This window comes from Fomitopsis serialis (assembly GCF_022376445.1).
Source record: "Fomitopsis serialis strain Sig1Antser10 chromosome Unknown B0H18scaffold_50, whole genome shotgun sequence".
NCBI lineage: Eukaryota > Fungi > Basidiomycota > Agaricomycetes > Polyporales > Fomitopsidaceae > Fomitopsis > Fomitopsis serialis.
Window position 1 is genome coordinate 189,324 of NW_025955010.1, and position 13,424 is coordinate 202,747.

At 54.8% G+C, this 13,424-nt stretch overlaps 7 protein-coding genes across 7 annotated transcripts; 4 read left to right on the forward strand and 3 right to left on the reverse strand.

Moving 5' to 3' along the window:
• Positions 1-93: 93 nt before the first annotated feature.
• B0H18DRAFT_1016365 (uncharacterized protein) lies at positions 94-3,239 on the reverse strand. The gene is made up of 12 exons (XM_048029267.1): positions 2,884-3,239; positions 2,817-2,825; positions 2,684-2,787; positions 2,439-2,636; positions 2,306-2,382; positions 2,168-2,247; positions 1,925-2,109; positions 1,770-1,872; positions 1,627-1,719; positions 839-1,575; positions 566-768; positions 94-512 (listed from the first exon to the last, which is right to left on the reverse strand). The coding sequence occupies exons 1-12, from the start codon at positions 3,020-3,022 to the stop codon at positions 338-340; spliced, it is 2,103 nt and encodes a 700-aa protein (XP_047891683.1). The 5' UTR covers positions 3,023-3,239; the 3' UTR covers positions 94-337.
• A 578-nt stretch (positions 3,240-3,817) lies between these two features.
• On the forward strand, positions 3,818-5,053 carry B0H18DRAFT_1182825 (uncharacterized protein). The gene is made up of 3 exons (XM_048035986.1): positions 3,818-4,666; positions 4,731-4,789; positions 4,866-5,053. Exon 1 carries the CDS (start codon positions 4,159-4,161, stop codon positions 4,660-4,662), a length of 504 nt encoding a protein of 167 aa, XP_047891684.1. The 5' UTR covers positions 3,818-4,158; the 3' UTR covers positions 4,663-4,666; positions 4,731-4,789; positions 4,866-5,053.
• Positions 5,054-5,241: 188 nt separating this feature from the next.
• B0H18DRAFT_498861 (uncharacterized protein) lies at positions 5,242-6,477 on the forward strand. The gene is made up of 3 exons (XM_048038321.1): positions 5,242-5,294; positions 5,584-5,748; positions 5,799-6,477. The coding sequence occupies exons 2-3, from the start codon at positions 5,622-5,624 to the stop codon at positions 6,275-6,277; spliced, it is 606 nt and encodes a 201-aa protein (XP_047891685.1). The 5' UTR covers positions 5,242-5,294; positions 5,584-5,621; the 3' UTR covers positions 6,278-6,477.
• A 964-nt stretch (positions 6,478-7,441) lies between these two features.
• On the forward strand, positions 7,442-7,842 carry B0H18DRAFT_1016372 (uncharacterized protein). Its single transcript, XM_048029268.1, is given in 4 exon segments — positions 7,442-7,683; positions 7,699-7,700; positions 7,714-7,717; positions 7,731-7,842. 1 exon segment carries the CDS (start codon positions 7,512-7,514, stop codon positions 7,674-7,676), a length of 165 nt encoding a protein of 54 aa, XP_047891686.1. The 5' UTR covers positions 7,442-7,511; the 3' UTR covers positions 7,677-7,683; positions 7,699-7,700; positions 7,714-7,717; positions 7,731-7,842.
• Positions 7,843-8,785: 943 nt separating this feature from the next.
• Positions 8,786-9,849, reverse strand: B0H18DRAFT_498885 (uncharacterized protein). Its single transcript, XM_048038322.1, has 2 exons — positions 8,920-9,849; positions 8,786-8,870 (listed from the first exon to the last, which is right to left on the reverse strand). The coding sequence occupies exons 1-2, from the start codon at positions 9,691-9,693 to the stop codon at positions 8,847-8,849; spliced, it is 798 nt and encodes a 265-aa protein (XP_047891687.1). The 5' UTR covers positions 9,694-9,849; the 3' UTR covers positions 8,786-8,846.
• Positions 9,850-10,658: 809 nt separating this feature from the next.
• On the reverse strand, positions 10,659-11,993 carry B0H18DRAFT_1085787 (kinase-like protein; the record flags this gene model as incomplete). Its single annotated transcript, XM_048031961.1, has 4 exons — positions 10,659-10,769; positions 10,822-10,901; positions 10,958-11,607; positions 11,653-11,993. The coding sequence occupies 4 exons, from the start codon at positions 11,991-11,993 to the stop codon at positions 10,659-10,661; spliced, it is 1,182 nt and encodes a 393-aa protein (XP_047891688.1).
• A 226-nt stretch (positions 11,994-12,219) lies between these two features.
• On the forward strand, positions 12,220-13,417 carry B0H18DRAFT_1016377 (putative ubiquitin-like modifier). The gene is made up of 5 exons (XM_048029269.1): positions 12,220-12,584; positions 12,635-12,771; positions 12,843-12,905; positions 12,955-12,992; positions 13,054-13,417. The coding sequence occupies exons 1-5, from the start codon at positions 12,488-12,490 to the stop codon at positions 13,073-13,075; spliced, it is 357 nt and encodes a 118-aa protein (XP_047891689.1). The 5' UTR covers positions 12,220-12,487; the 3' UTR covers positions 13,076-13,417.
• The last annotated feature ends 7 nt before the right edge of the window (positions 13,418-13,424 follow it).

The following is a 13,424-nucleotide window of genomic DNA, read 5'->3' on the forward strand; positions in this document are numbered from 1 at the left end:
TTGGAACAACAATGGCCGACGTTCCGCCAAGAATATGACAGCATCCGGCATTGTCAGCAAACCTTGGCCGTGAATTTATATTGGCAGTGTTAGGTGCTACTCAAGCCCAACAAGAATCGCGTCGAATGTACTAGTTGAGTTTGGGTTGAGTGGGGTTCAAGAGGGTTGCGTCCAGGGAGTCGGGTCGGGTCGCTGATGACAGACCGTACACGAATTTATACTTTACCAGTACACGGGAAGCATTACATATGATATGTCCGACTGACTGGAATCAAACGTACAGCGTCATACAGTGTACGTAGCAGCATGCTCCCTGCTACATAGTACGTAGTGAGAATCATTCATTCACAGTCGTCGGCACGATCTGTTGAGCATCTCCGGAGAGTATGCCCGGCACTGCATGCTCGTCATTACTAGCCCGCGGCGTGAATCTCCGTGGCTTTGGGCGACGGCGGACTGTTGGATATGCGTGGAACAAGTCCGCGTTCTCTTCGGGTTCGTCGATAGCATGGCTACACGTGGGTATCAGCAATGAGAAGAGATGAACGATGTGTCGCAAATTTACACTTCTTGCACATGCTGGAGGACAACTGGGCGAGTCCTCAGGTCGTCCAGATGGATGGCACAGTGGTTGCAGCTCCACATCTCTTGTTGCTCTGCCAGATCGGCCCCTTCCGCTTGACGCACGACAGCTGACTCCTCCTCGTTGAGGGCTGTGAAGCGTACGAAAGAAGATTGCCACATGTGTTGCGTAGAACAGTGCGATAGCTAGCAGCAGCACACCACGTCAGAACCCGTCCCCCACGTCCGCGAGGACCAGTGTTACGGATGGACTCACAAATGCACGCCACGTATACGCCAGGCCGCCCTGAGCTTCGCCGCTACACTGCCGGCAGAGGAAGCGTCTGTCCAGTCTGTCCAGGTGTACAGGGCGCGTGGCTTCAGGATCGAGGCCGAGCGCCTTGATCAACGACGCACAATTCGCAGAGCTTTCTCGGTCGTGCCTAATGGTCGAGTCCCAGCTCTTCCATACCTTCGCTGCGACCATATGGATGTAATACGCGGAGCCATACTCCTGGCTGCTTTGAGTCCCGGTCCATGCTACTTTCGCCGTGACCTCGTCAAAGGAGAGGGAGACAGGCCCGGAAGACGCGAAGACAGAGGTGGCAAGCGCGAGACGACCATGGCTATCCGCTACCCGAGACTTACTTAGTCTGGTTATCTTGCCGAACGCTCCAGCATCAGCCATGGCATGCAACAGACGCTCCTTGAGGTTGTCCTTGAAAGCCGAGATGTACTCCGACAGATTCCTGGCAGCTTCGTCGCATGTCGTCTGTTCAAGCGGGACGTCGAGGTTCATGTAGATCAGTGAGAAGAACGCCGGCATGACGTAGATGAGCGCAGGTGGTGGTAGGTGAATCCACTCGATGGGACGAAGTGTGCGCTTGTAGTCGTCGTATGCGTTCTTGACGAGGCGCTTCCGTGCATTGATAGTGGGTGCCTGGTCCGTCTCAAGTCGTTTGCACAGTGCAGTCTCGATGCATGGTTGTAGAATGGGCTTGACGCGCTTCCAGACTGCGGTAAATGTATTTGTGATCAATACCGGTCGAGGAGAGAATCACCGACCTCGTTCTGTTATGTTGCGATCTTTCTGAGCTTCCTGCCTAGTACGTATGCTCTTGATATCTTGATCCTCGTAGCCCAATTCTCGGAAGCGGTCTACAAGTCTGCTGGCCATCATGAGCGACGTACGACGGAAAGGTAGCGACATGATACTTGCACGTCATATTGCTTCTGAACACGTTCTGCCTGTTCTTTGTGCCAATATACGGCGAATTCTAGTGACCACCACTCTCGACATATCGTCGCGTGCTGTTGGGAGAATGTCAGACGAGACCCGAAAGGTAGACAATGAATGACGAACCTCCGTGACAGCTCTTACATATGCTACACGCTGATCCTTGTATTCCTGCAATGCCTCCTTCGCGTGAGGCTTCCGTAGACCTATGTCCATCTGATACTTGCTGTAGATCGTTGCCATCGCGTAGATATCGTCTTCCCAGTAGAAATTGGAGCCTTCTTTTGACCGCACGGTAGACGAGCATCCAGCTAGGTTGAAGAGTAAGCGCCGAGATCCATTTGTGAGTTCAGTCCGAGCCGACTCAACTATTAGTATGGGGAATGAGTTCGAGCATTTCGGCATTGAAATTCGGGAATCGCTTGGTGAAGAAGCCTGCGTAAACGAGCCTATGCCGAAGCAATCCTCAGCAAATTCCATAAGGACGAATCCACAACGACTGCGTACTTCTTACTCTTGCACTTCTTGCATACACGCCGCATGAGAGCGAAGTCCACATGGTGGACATTGGAAACGCCGCACTCCTGCGATGAGAGGCCTATTCAATACTTCCGATGGGTGCCATGCTTGAGACACTCACCTGACACTTGGATGGTCCGTAGATAAATCTGGCCCAGGACACTTCTCCAGCACTTGGTGGGCTATCCGGGGCATTGCCGGTACGCCTCCTCGCCGCCTTCCAGATATTGGAAGCTTGAGGAGTTGTGAGTGTCGTGCGGAATGCCGTATTCGTTTGCGCAAGATTGGCGAGGTCAGTGGGAGTCAGTAAAGCGAGTATCTAGCCACGAGTCAATGTCAATGTAATGCTTGCATGTGTCGAATTACCTCAAAGACGATATCGAGGGGAAGTGCTGGGAATTGACTGAGTTCAAGTTTGTGGGGATTGCTCTTGCCTTTGGAAGACGCTGCCGTCTCCCCGCGAACACGTTCTTCTGCGGACTACCATCCGACCGTCTACCGCGATGGTCTAGATAAGACGGTACTCAACATGGCATTCTCTCTCCCCTAAATATAGTGACGGCCACCTTTCCAATCCAAATCACTCGCCGTATTGTCGTCAGGATCGCTGAGCGCGCTGGACACGTAACCTTCCTCGTCGATCGATGGTTCCGAATCCGTGCGCTGCAGAGAACGCAGTTTGGCCCGGCGAGTCGTAATCGGCATGCTGAGGAAGCGTTTGAGTAAGTCGAGAGGAACTCGGTGAAGACAATCCTGAAAGACTTGGGAGTCGGGAAGATGAAGAGGGATGTCCAAGACAGCGGCGTGTCTGCTTTTTTGACTTTGCATGCGCCCCGCCGAGTCTGCGCCGTCTGACTCTGCGTGTGAACGGGCAGTGCTTATCACCCAATGGGGCGGCGCCGCACACCTCGCGCCCTTGATCGTAACGCGGGCGGCATGGATACTGCCCGACGCCTTGCCTTTTATGGGAAGGCCTTCCATTTTGGGAGTGGCGGGCCGACGCTCGGGCGGCTACGCTCAACGCTCAATATAAGTTTTAGCACGGCCATGAGTAGCTTCACTGCAGTTTATCAGCAAGCCCAGCGTTCCTCCCGAGTCAAATTCAACGGTTTGTGTGTTTGGAAAAAACCGGGTGACACTCAGCAGCCAAAGTTTATTTACGCGTACTACTTGTCTATCTCTGCGTCACGTGGTCGCACTCCCGACGCGTATACGCATACCATGTACTTTGAGTCTCTACTTGAAGTTGAACTTACCAGGTACTTTCTTGGCCGTAGCCGCCACGGGCCCGATCTTCGCAGCACGCACCAGTCTACACCGGTGGCCAGTGTGACAGAAAGGCCGACTATGCCGAGCCCAAAGGCAGGTAATATTGGGCAGGTAACGTTGATATGTTCGTACGTGCCTCACAGCTATAACTCACGTAGCAACCTGCTTGTAGACACTTGAAATCCTGCCACTTGTACCGAGGAGAAGCTGGTTCTGGCTCAATGCCTCCGCGGGTACTTTCATGACTGGGTTCTCATTCCTATGTCGAGGTGGTACTGCCGACGCAACGGTATCCCGATAGGTCTAGGGATATGGCCGCTCCCTTTCGACCTCCTGCTCAAGCGGACGCAGGGCACTCGCGAGGCTGAGGCGATCGCCATGATGACCGCGCGGAATATGGGACTCCCTGTCCCCCGCATGCTGTCATACGGGGATCATGGCGAAGGGCAGAACGGCTCCATCCTCATGGATCGTGTACCTGGCAAAATGCTCATTGAGGTGATCAACGACTTTCTCCGTCCGAAATAGAGAGCATATCCGACGATCTCGATAATGCTCTCCGTCGCTTGCGGATGTACTCGAGTCCCTATGGCACGAGTGTCTGTGGGGTGGATGGTCAGGACATTCGCAGCGCACGTGTGCCCGACTGGTACGTCGGGCCATGCGCGGACGCTTCATCTTTCTACGACAAGATCGAGGTACCAGCAAATCCTCCGTGGTGGGACGGTCTGGAACACGAATATCCGGGCCACGTCACCAACTTTCGGCGTTTGTATAGCATGTCGCACGCAGTCGTGTTCACTCATGGGGACCTCATGCCGCACAACATTATGGTCAAGGATGGACACATTACCGGCATCATCGACTGGGAAGCAGCCGGATGGTACCCCGAGTACTGGGAGTTCACTACGATGCTGAAGGGTCTGCGATTATCCATGGGAGAGGATGGTAGACTCTCTGGAAGGACGCCGTGGCAGCGACTGGTGTTGTCCCTGCCAAGTTACCGTTACGCAGCCGAGTATGAATGCGAATGGTCTTTGTGGTGGTATACAATGGAAAGTTGGCCGCAGTGGTGATCAGGTGGAGTAGTTCGTTCCTTCTGCGCTTTCTTGACGACTAGCGCGCTCACTGTTAGTCGCTTTAGCTCGAATTGTCTACCGTGCCGTTGCATGAATCGGCGTACACGTTCGCCTATTCTCCGATGTGAGAGGTTTCCTCCGCACATCTTCGATGAGTGTACTCACGAAGCCTTTTGTCGCTTTCGGCTGCCTCCATGCAGTCTGTCTATGCTAGAACCTCGTCATCCACTGTATATCGGTGATCCGAGTCATGTTTCTCACTCCACTGCCAATGGCCAACGCATGTTGCAGAGATCACGGAGTCTTGACACACCTGAACCACCTTGTATATCATTGCCCATGGGAATCGCGTGAGTGTTTGAATCCATAATTAGCACTAACTCTTCAGTGAATCGTGATCTTACCACCGGCGGGGCACCAGCTACAGACGTGAGATGCGCCGAAGGTGGGGGGCCTCTCTGACTCGCCCTGAGAGCTACTGACATAACAGACAGCGAATCATCCCACCACGTAATCCATGTACCTGCGCCGGTGCGATGTAGACGTCTTCTTTGATGTCTCAACGAGCTAGAAGTCTGGTGAGGCCATTATCGGATGAAGTCATATACTGGCTTCATCTACCAGTCTCTGTAAGTACTCAGTCTAACAGTCCACTTCGGGACGAAGTAAGATCAATTCCTGAGCCTAGACTCTAATGCGTTCGCAACAACTGCACTACGATGTCTGCATTTGCGGCGCTCTCATTCCATGCGGGAAGGAGATTGATCGCTGGAAGCGATAACTTTCACAGCTTCTGGTCACATCGTCGCGGACTGTGTAAGCTGCTTCCTTATGAGCGTCATCCACCATTGCAGTTTCTATCACAGGCTCGCCAACTCTGGATACTAGATCTGACTCGAGTCGCGTTTCTCCTACCAGATTCGTCCTTATCGCACATTCTGCTCTGCGATAGACCCATGACTCGGGAGATACGAAAGGGGCCGCTACCGGGCTGCCTCACTGGTCAGTCATATAAAGCGGCAAACGGCTGGAATGCTTCAATCTCACCGAGTCCAGATACCTTCGAAACGCACCGCACAAACAGTCAGTGATCATTCTATGTGATGTGTAGATGCTCAACGCAATCTTTCCAGTCATGTCCAATGTCGTCCTCGATTCAAACCGACTCGAGGTCGGAGCCCTCTATGTGGCAATATCCTATCGTAACCTCGACGAGAGCAACACGTCGTTCTTTTGGGGGCTATACCTCCACGCACCCAACGGGTCCCGCACAGGTTACAAATTTCAGCTCATCGACACGAACGGCAAATTCTACCAGCTCAGGGAGAGCGAAGCGGGCTCATTGCTGTACACCATAGCACTGATAGCAATGGTGCGGATTGCAGGGCCGAATCTTCTCACCCGCTTTCAACTCTACGAGATCGTGGCTGCGATAAAAGACAAGGACACGGACCTCTCCCGAGGCGCGTACACATGCCAGCAATGGATCAAGGAGATCGTGAAGGTGTTGAGGGATCGCCGCATGTTGACATGCAATATCATGCCTCGGCATTGTCTGGTAGCATCGCTCGCCCCGTCATTCACTCGGCATGGTCTTACTAGTGATACATGATCGTCAAAATTTGGTCGTGACTGTACTGAGTCCCTTGTAGCGGCCATTTCGTGTCTCTTGCTGAATGGAACTCCAAATTTTGCGCACACACTGGCTTCTCGTTCGCAGCTTGTTCATGTACTTGTAATTTCGTGTGACACTTCATTCTCGAAACCACCACTGTAATACTGTACTACAGTCTATCTCGCCATATCGCTACGTCACGTGGTCGCAGTACTACCGACGCGTATAAGTACGTACTTTGAGTCTCTTAGAGACTTCAAGCTCAAGCTTCAAGTTGAACTTGGCCGTATTTCGGTCGTAGCCGCCACGGTCCCGATCTTCTCAACACGCCAATTTGCATCAGTCCACACTGGTGACCGTTGACCCCAACCAGTGTGACAGACTCTGAAAAGCCGACTATGCCGAGCCCAAAGGCAGGTGATATTGGGCTGGTAATATTGATTTATTCGTACGTGCGTCACAGCTATAACTCACATAGCAACCTGCTCGCAGACACTCGAAATCCTGCCACTTGTACCGAAGAGAGGCTGGTTCTGGCTCAATCGCCTCCGCGGGTACTTTCACGACTGGGTTCTCGTTCCTTTGTCAAGGTGGTACTGCCGACGCAACGGTATCCCGACAGGTCTGGGGATATGGCTGCTCCCTTTCGACCTCCTGCTCAAACGGACGCAGGGCACTCGCGAGGCTGAGGCGATCGCCATGATGACCGCACGGAACATGGGACTCCCTGTCCCTCGCATGCTGTCGTACGGGGATCATGGCGAAGGGCAGAACGGCTCCATCCTCATGGATCGTGTACCTGGCAAAATGCTTTTGATTGATAAGAACCCTACCTCTTTCGGAGGTGGAGAGCATTGCTGCCGATCTCGACAATATTCTCCATCGCATGCGGATGTACTCGAGTCCGTACGGCGGGAGTGTATGTGGACCCGATGGCCAGAACATTCGCAGCGTACGCCTACCGCATTGGTTTGTTGGGCCATGTCCGGATGTTCGCACCTTCTACGACACGATACAAGCTAATCCCAATCCTCCCTGCGGAAACGGCCTGGAAGCAGAATTTCCGGGACATCTCTCTAACTACCAGCACATCTACGACATGTCTCACGCCGTCGCCTTCACCCATGGCGATCTCATGCCGCATAACATCATGGTCATGGATGGCCATATCACCGGCATCATCGACTGGGAAGCTGCTGGATGGTACCCCCAATATTGGGAGTTCACGACCATGCTGAAGGGGTTACAGTTGACCAGGGGCCCGGAGGGCGAACTCGTCGGGAAGACGGCTTGGCAGCGGCTCGTATTATCCCTTCCGAGCTTTCACTACGCCAATGAATATGATTTGGAATGGTCGTTGTGGTGGTTCACGATGGCTAACTGGCCGTCGTGGTAAGCGCCTGACCTCATGGGTTGTCCGTGGCTCGAATGCTGAGTCCTCCCAATGTTGCGATGCAGAGTACTATATCTACCGACGCGCGACTCGCAAGCCAGCTTACCCTCTCGTCGAAGTTGGTGCCCTATATGTGGCAGGAACCTGCCGAACTCTACTCCCCAGCGACAATACATTCTACTGGGGCTTGTATCTCCACATGACAAGCGGTCGGGTTACAAGTTCCAGCTCCTCGATGCCAACGGCAGGTTCTACCAGCTCAAGCAGAGCGACGCCGCTTCGCTGCTGTCCTCCACAGCGCTGATCGCGCTGGTGCGCATCGCCGGCCCCAATCTCTTCGCGCGCTTCCAGCTCTACGAGATCGTGGCCGCGATCAAGGCTAGAGACACGAATCTCGCCAGGGGGCGCGTATACATGCCAACAATGGATCAAGGAGATCGTGAAAGTACTGAGGAGCCGTGGCATGCTGACGTGCAATGATGTCGACGCGCTCGAGGCAGAGCTCACCCGCGTAGCTACTAACGAGCATCACACCATGGCTCTGAGCGGGGAAATGGCTCTCCCTATTATTCATTCGTCATGCTGTTATTAGGTCTCCGCAGCGTCCAAAAACAAGTGCCGTATCAACTGCTACCAATGTACCATGCATACTTTACCATGACTTAGCTTTCTAGATCTCTTGTACTTCTGTTCCGCACAGCGCTGTACTGTCCAAGTTGTCCTCTACAGAAGACGCTAGTTTTCGTCGCCGATGCGTGTACGATCATGTAGCCATAGATGACTTCGCACATTCTCCCTCATTCGTGCAGCTGACTCCATTAGAAGTAACTAGCAGGCTGCCCGTGCGCCGCACAGGTAATCCTGTGTCACTGAAAGTATCTCTCAATTCATCAGCACCAGACTTGCTCGGTACTGACCTGCAGTGTCAGGTGACGTGCGAGTCGTTGGAAGCCTCAGTTGAACAGAACATATACAATATGATTGATCTACGCAGCAACTCCCTACACATGTCTGGGCTGCTCCTTATCCAACATATCATCTATGTATTCTAGCTCACCATCTAACACACTCTCAACTGAACTGTCCATGCATGTACACTTCTTGCATTACCGGCGAAGTGGACTTGTAGTAAAATCAAATGTAAGTTTCCTCGCGTGACACCTTCACCACCTGTCATTGGTGGTGTAGACAACAGTTCTATAGACAATGGATTAGGACAGAAGACCTGAAGAATGATCGTACTCACTGTAGGGCGCATAGCGAACCCGCGACCCGCGTAAACCGAGGTTAGCTCACCGCGGGTCACGGGTGCAGGGCGGGTGGGCGGACCCCGATGCCCATCTCCACCCCGCTCGTGCCGTGACAGCACCCGCTGTCGGCCGTTTACTCGCTGGCTGTGTCTGCGCGCAGAGCAGTTGCCCTGCACGCTCGCGGTCGGCGTGTGCTGCACACACCTCGGCCCTGCCCACGGTCCCCGCTCACCCACCTGGAGTCGCTCTCCTCGCTCTCCCGTCTCTTCAACGCTCTCTCTCCAATCCGCCAACTCGTCCTCCCGCTTGCCCGCCCGTCCGTTCGCCCGCCCACTTACCTGCCCGCTTTCCCGCCTGTGTGCCTGCCTGCATGTACATTCGCCGGCCGTGTCTGCGTGCTGGGCACTCGCCCGGCGCCCCCGCGGTCGGCGTATGTGTTGTGACCTGTCCACTCGCCAACCCCGCTCGCCCGTCCGATTGTCCGCCCGCGCGCTCATCGGCCGTGTTTGCGTGTGCGGCACTGGCCCTACGCGCTCGCGGTTCGCGCGTGTTGCGCGCGTCCCGGCCCTGGCTATCGTTGCTGTCCGCTCGGCATGTGTTGTCGCCCGCCCGCTCGCTCTCCCGCTGCTCGTCCACTCGACCATTCGCCGTCCGTCCGTCGGCAGTCTAGTGCATGGCTGTTCGTTCGTGCACCGGAGAGGGGCAAAGTGGAGGAGAAGGAGGGAAACGCAGCCGCCGAGCCGCTTGTCCTCCTCCCTGCACGTTGTCATGGCGGTGGCCGTGTTGCACTCGTCGGGTGTGTTTGCGTGCGAGACACTGGTCCTGCCCGCTCGTAGTCGCCGCACACGTTGTGATGCACATCGCCGCGTCCTGTGCCTGCATTAGTGGGCTCGCTCGCGCGCATCTGCACTCACACGTGGGCACTCGTCCTCGCCCGCCGCTCGCCATTCTACCCTCCACCCCCGCCAGCCGCCCAACCTTCCCCGCTGTCCACTCGTTATCCGCGCCTACGGTGTGGCGAAGAACGCACACCGCACCTGTACCCGGGGACACCTCAGGTATGTCAATGCGGGTGTACCTGCTCACTTACCTGCGTCCATCCTTAGCACTGCAGGGGCAACATGGATGGTCAGATTCGTCAGAAGTAACTCGGAGCGAGCAAGCAGCCTGAGGAGGGCATGGCAACTGAATGATGGACGTGAAAACAAATGAAAGCAAAGAGAGACGCGAGGACGATGAAAACGTCGTCGTCGACACCATGCGCAAGTCGGAAGGTGAAGAGCGCGCGGGGTCTTCCAGCACCGCCGTCTGCTGTGCGGAGGAGGGTGCGGAGAGCAAAACAGAATAAGCGAGACGATTATGCTACCGGATACGGAAAGAGCGGAAGCGCCGGCGTCCAAAAGCGGGACCACTCTCCTTTACTATATAAGATAGAACAGGATACGGCGTTCCGAAAGCCGCAAAGTTGTAGGATCAGTGCATTCCTGGCCACGTCAACGTGTAGTATGGCTGACAACAGAGGGCATGACACCCGCCGGACTGAGACGCACTGAGTATGAGAGCAATGCAGCGTGTCTTTGCAATCGACCAAACGCAGTAGAATACAAGACAGCAATCCGAGATGCATGAGATGTCCTAATAACTAATCGTATGAATGTAGTGCTGAAGAGGGAAACACGGGAAAACGATGTTATATGCATACGGAGAACTGGAGTATGTGTCGCGCGCCATACTACTATGACATGGGCATGGAAGTGGAATGGCCTTTGGACCTGTACTTGACAATCCAGGGATGGCGCCGGACATCTTCGAGTGGCAGACGCTTCTCAGGGTCGTATTGAAGAAGCTGAGATGTTCGTTAGTACCGGTGGCAGCCAGAAGCGTCCCCGGTAACATACCTTTGTGATGAGGTCGCGTGCCTCAGGAGAAACCTTCGACGGTATGCGGAGATCTACCTTCGCGATCCGTTTGTATGTCGCTGCGAGAGGCAATGTTGTTAGATAGGGGAGCTGACAACATGACTAGAGGAAATACCGTTGTAACCCGTCATGTCCTCGAACGGCGGAGCGCCGCAGATGAACTCGTAAGTGAGCACGCCCAGCGCCCAGTAGTCGACCTTCTCGGAGTGATCCCGCCCCTCGACCATCTCCGGCGGGAGGTAGTCGAGCGTACCGCAAAGCGTCGTCCGACGGTTTCCAGGTGCGTGCACGCTCCACCCGAAGTCACCGATCTTCAGCTCCCCGTTGATGCCGAGCAGCAGGTTCTCGGGCTTGATGTCGCGGTGGATGACGTGCTTCGTATGGAGGTAGTTCAGCGCGTCCGCCATCTGGTCGATGTAGCGCGAACTGCGCTTCTCCGTGAAGCATCCGTGCTTCGTGAGCTGCTTGTAGAGCTCGCCCTTGCCCGCGAACTCGAGCATGAGAAAGATCCGCTTCTCGTCGTGGAAGTAGCCGTACAGGCGCAGGATGTTCGGGTGCCGCAAGTTCTGCTGGATTTCGATCTCCCGCCGGATCTGCTTCTCGACGCGCGACTGCACGATCTCAGACTTGTAGAGCGTCTTGAGGGCGAGGATGTAGTGTGGCTCGGTTTTGGTGCGGACCATGTAGACTCGTCCGAACTTGCCTTTTCCCAGCGGCCGGCCGATGTCGAAGTCTGTGAGGTGCCACTCACGCGTGGGCCGAGTCCTACCCGTCGTTAGTCGGGCGCAAGCTAGCTAAAGTTGGGCTTACTGAGATACGCTAGAGTCTAGGGCAAGGGTCTCCGCCGCCTCGCCATGCACCTGCTCTCCTCGACTCTCGTTGTCAAGTTCCAACCCTCCGTCATAACGCCCGATGTCAATGGTAGGTTGCGCAGGTTTTATCGTCAGTTTCGGTGGTGAGGGTGGCCGGGCAGGTTGCTTGCTCGCGAGAGATGTCTGAGACGAGGTCTTGGCTATCGCAGCCTTCGCAGGGAATGGGTTCGGCGCCGCAAACTTCGATAGCAGCTGCGAGACATTCTTCGGCTGGCTCGGTTTCTTCTCGTGCGTGGGTCGCGCTGTGTTCGGCTTCGAGGAGATCTCGAGTGCGCCCATCTGGCGTGTCACGGAGGCTAGAGAGGCCATCGCAGTCGACTCTGGGCAGGCGGGTGGGGTGTCACTGGGGACGACGTGGTGGTCGGGAGCAGGCTGCTCGGCAAGGTTCGCTTTCGAACCAACAGCTACATGATAGGCGCCGCCATGCGCGACTGTGGCGGCGCATGTCATGTGATCGCGCTGCTCTGAGTCCCAGCAAGTTCCCAGGACCGTCCCTTGACCGCTCCTCAAACCGCTCATCTGCGGTGGCATCACAGTGGACTACTCAACTACTGTCTCCAGTCATTCTTGCTGCACAAATCCTCCTCAAGGATATCACGATTGCTTTGAAAGTACATCTCAGCCCATCCGACTTCGTCAGCCCTCATGACTCTGCGGGGGTGCTTCTTGCACACAGGCTCGGCACCTTTCATATCCCCCCGTGAGACTGTGACCACTGGACAACCTGTTAGCGGTGCAGCCGTGTGAACACGTCGCGACGCTCTTGTACTGTTATGACTACCACAGAAACCGACGCGCGGCCCCTATTTGACACTATGCAAGCCGCCAGCGATGCTCTCCAGATATACAGGAAACCAGAACCAGTCCAAGGTATACTTTCTCGACTTCTCGACTGCATTCCAAGCTCAGATGGCCGGAAGTCCCTATTTTCTTCAAGGCGGTTGGAAACGCGCCTATCATGAAGCAGAATCTTTACAAGATCAATGCGCTCAATCAATTCCGCGCAGTTATTCGCTTCCTCAGGAAGCAGCTCGGCTGGAAGGCTGAAGACCCATTGGTACGATTCGTGGCTTATTGTTCGTCTGACGCTCCCTCCGACCCTCACACTGCTTTACTCTGCGCACGCAGTTCACCTATATCAACCTCGCTTTCGCTCCGGCTCCTGACGACACCGTTCTGAACTTGTTCAAGGTCTGTTAGCATGTTTAGTTTCACACATGACCTTGACTATCCTATACAGTCGTTTGCCACCGAAGGGCGGCTCATCGTGAACTATAGGTTAGTTGGCTTCCTCCTTGTGAACCGGCCGTAACTCATTTTTACTCAACGGACATCCTAGCACGACTGCAGCTTGGGGCTGAGGTGCTCACGCCTGGCCTCACTCCATGTGGAGGGTATTGGGTAGGGACGATGGACCGTCGTCTCCAGCCCGAATCCATGCACTGTCGATGAACTATAAGGCATGCTATTGGTGAACCGAAAGAAAACGTCGATGTCTTCTTCACGCGTTTCCGACGGCTCGCCTGCATTTCGCTCCGCAGCCTCTCTGAGGACGCTGACAGTACAGACGATCAGGGTATATAGTCTTTGTAGAGTATACGCAGCGACGTATGTATAGCGTTGGCCCGGAGACATACTTGTCACTCTTCAACGACTAAGATCATATAGAACTTCCCTCCGTATATGCACGGTGGCTCTTATTCTGGCTCG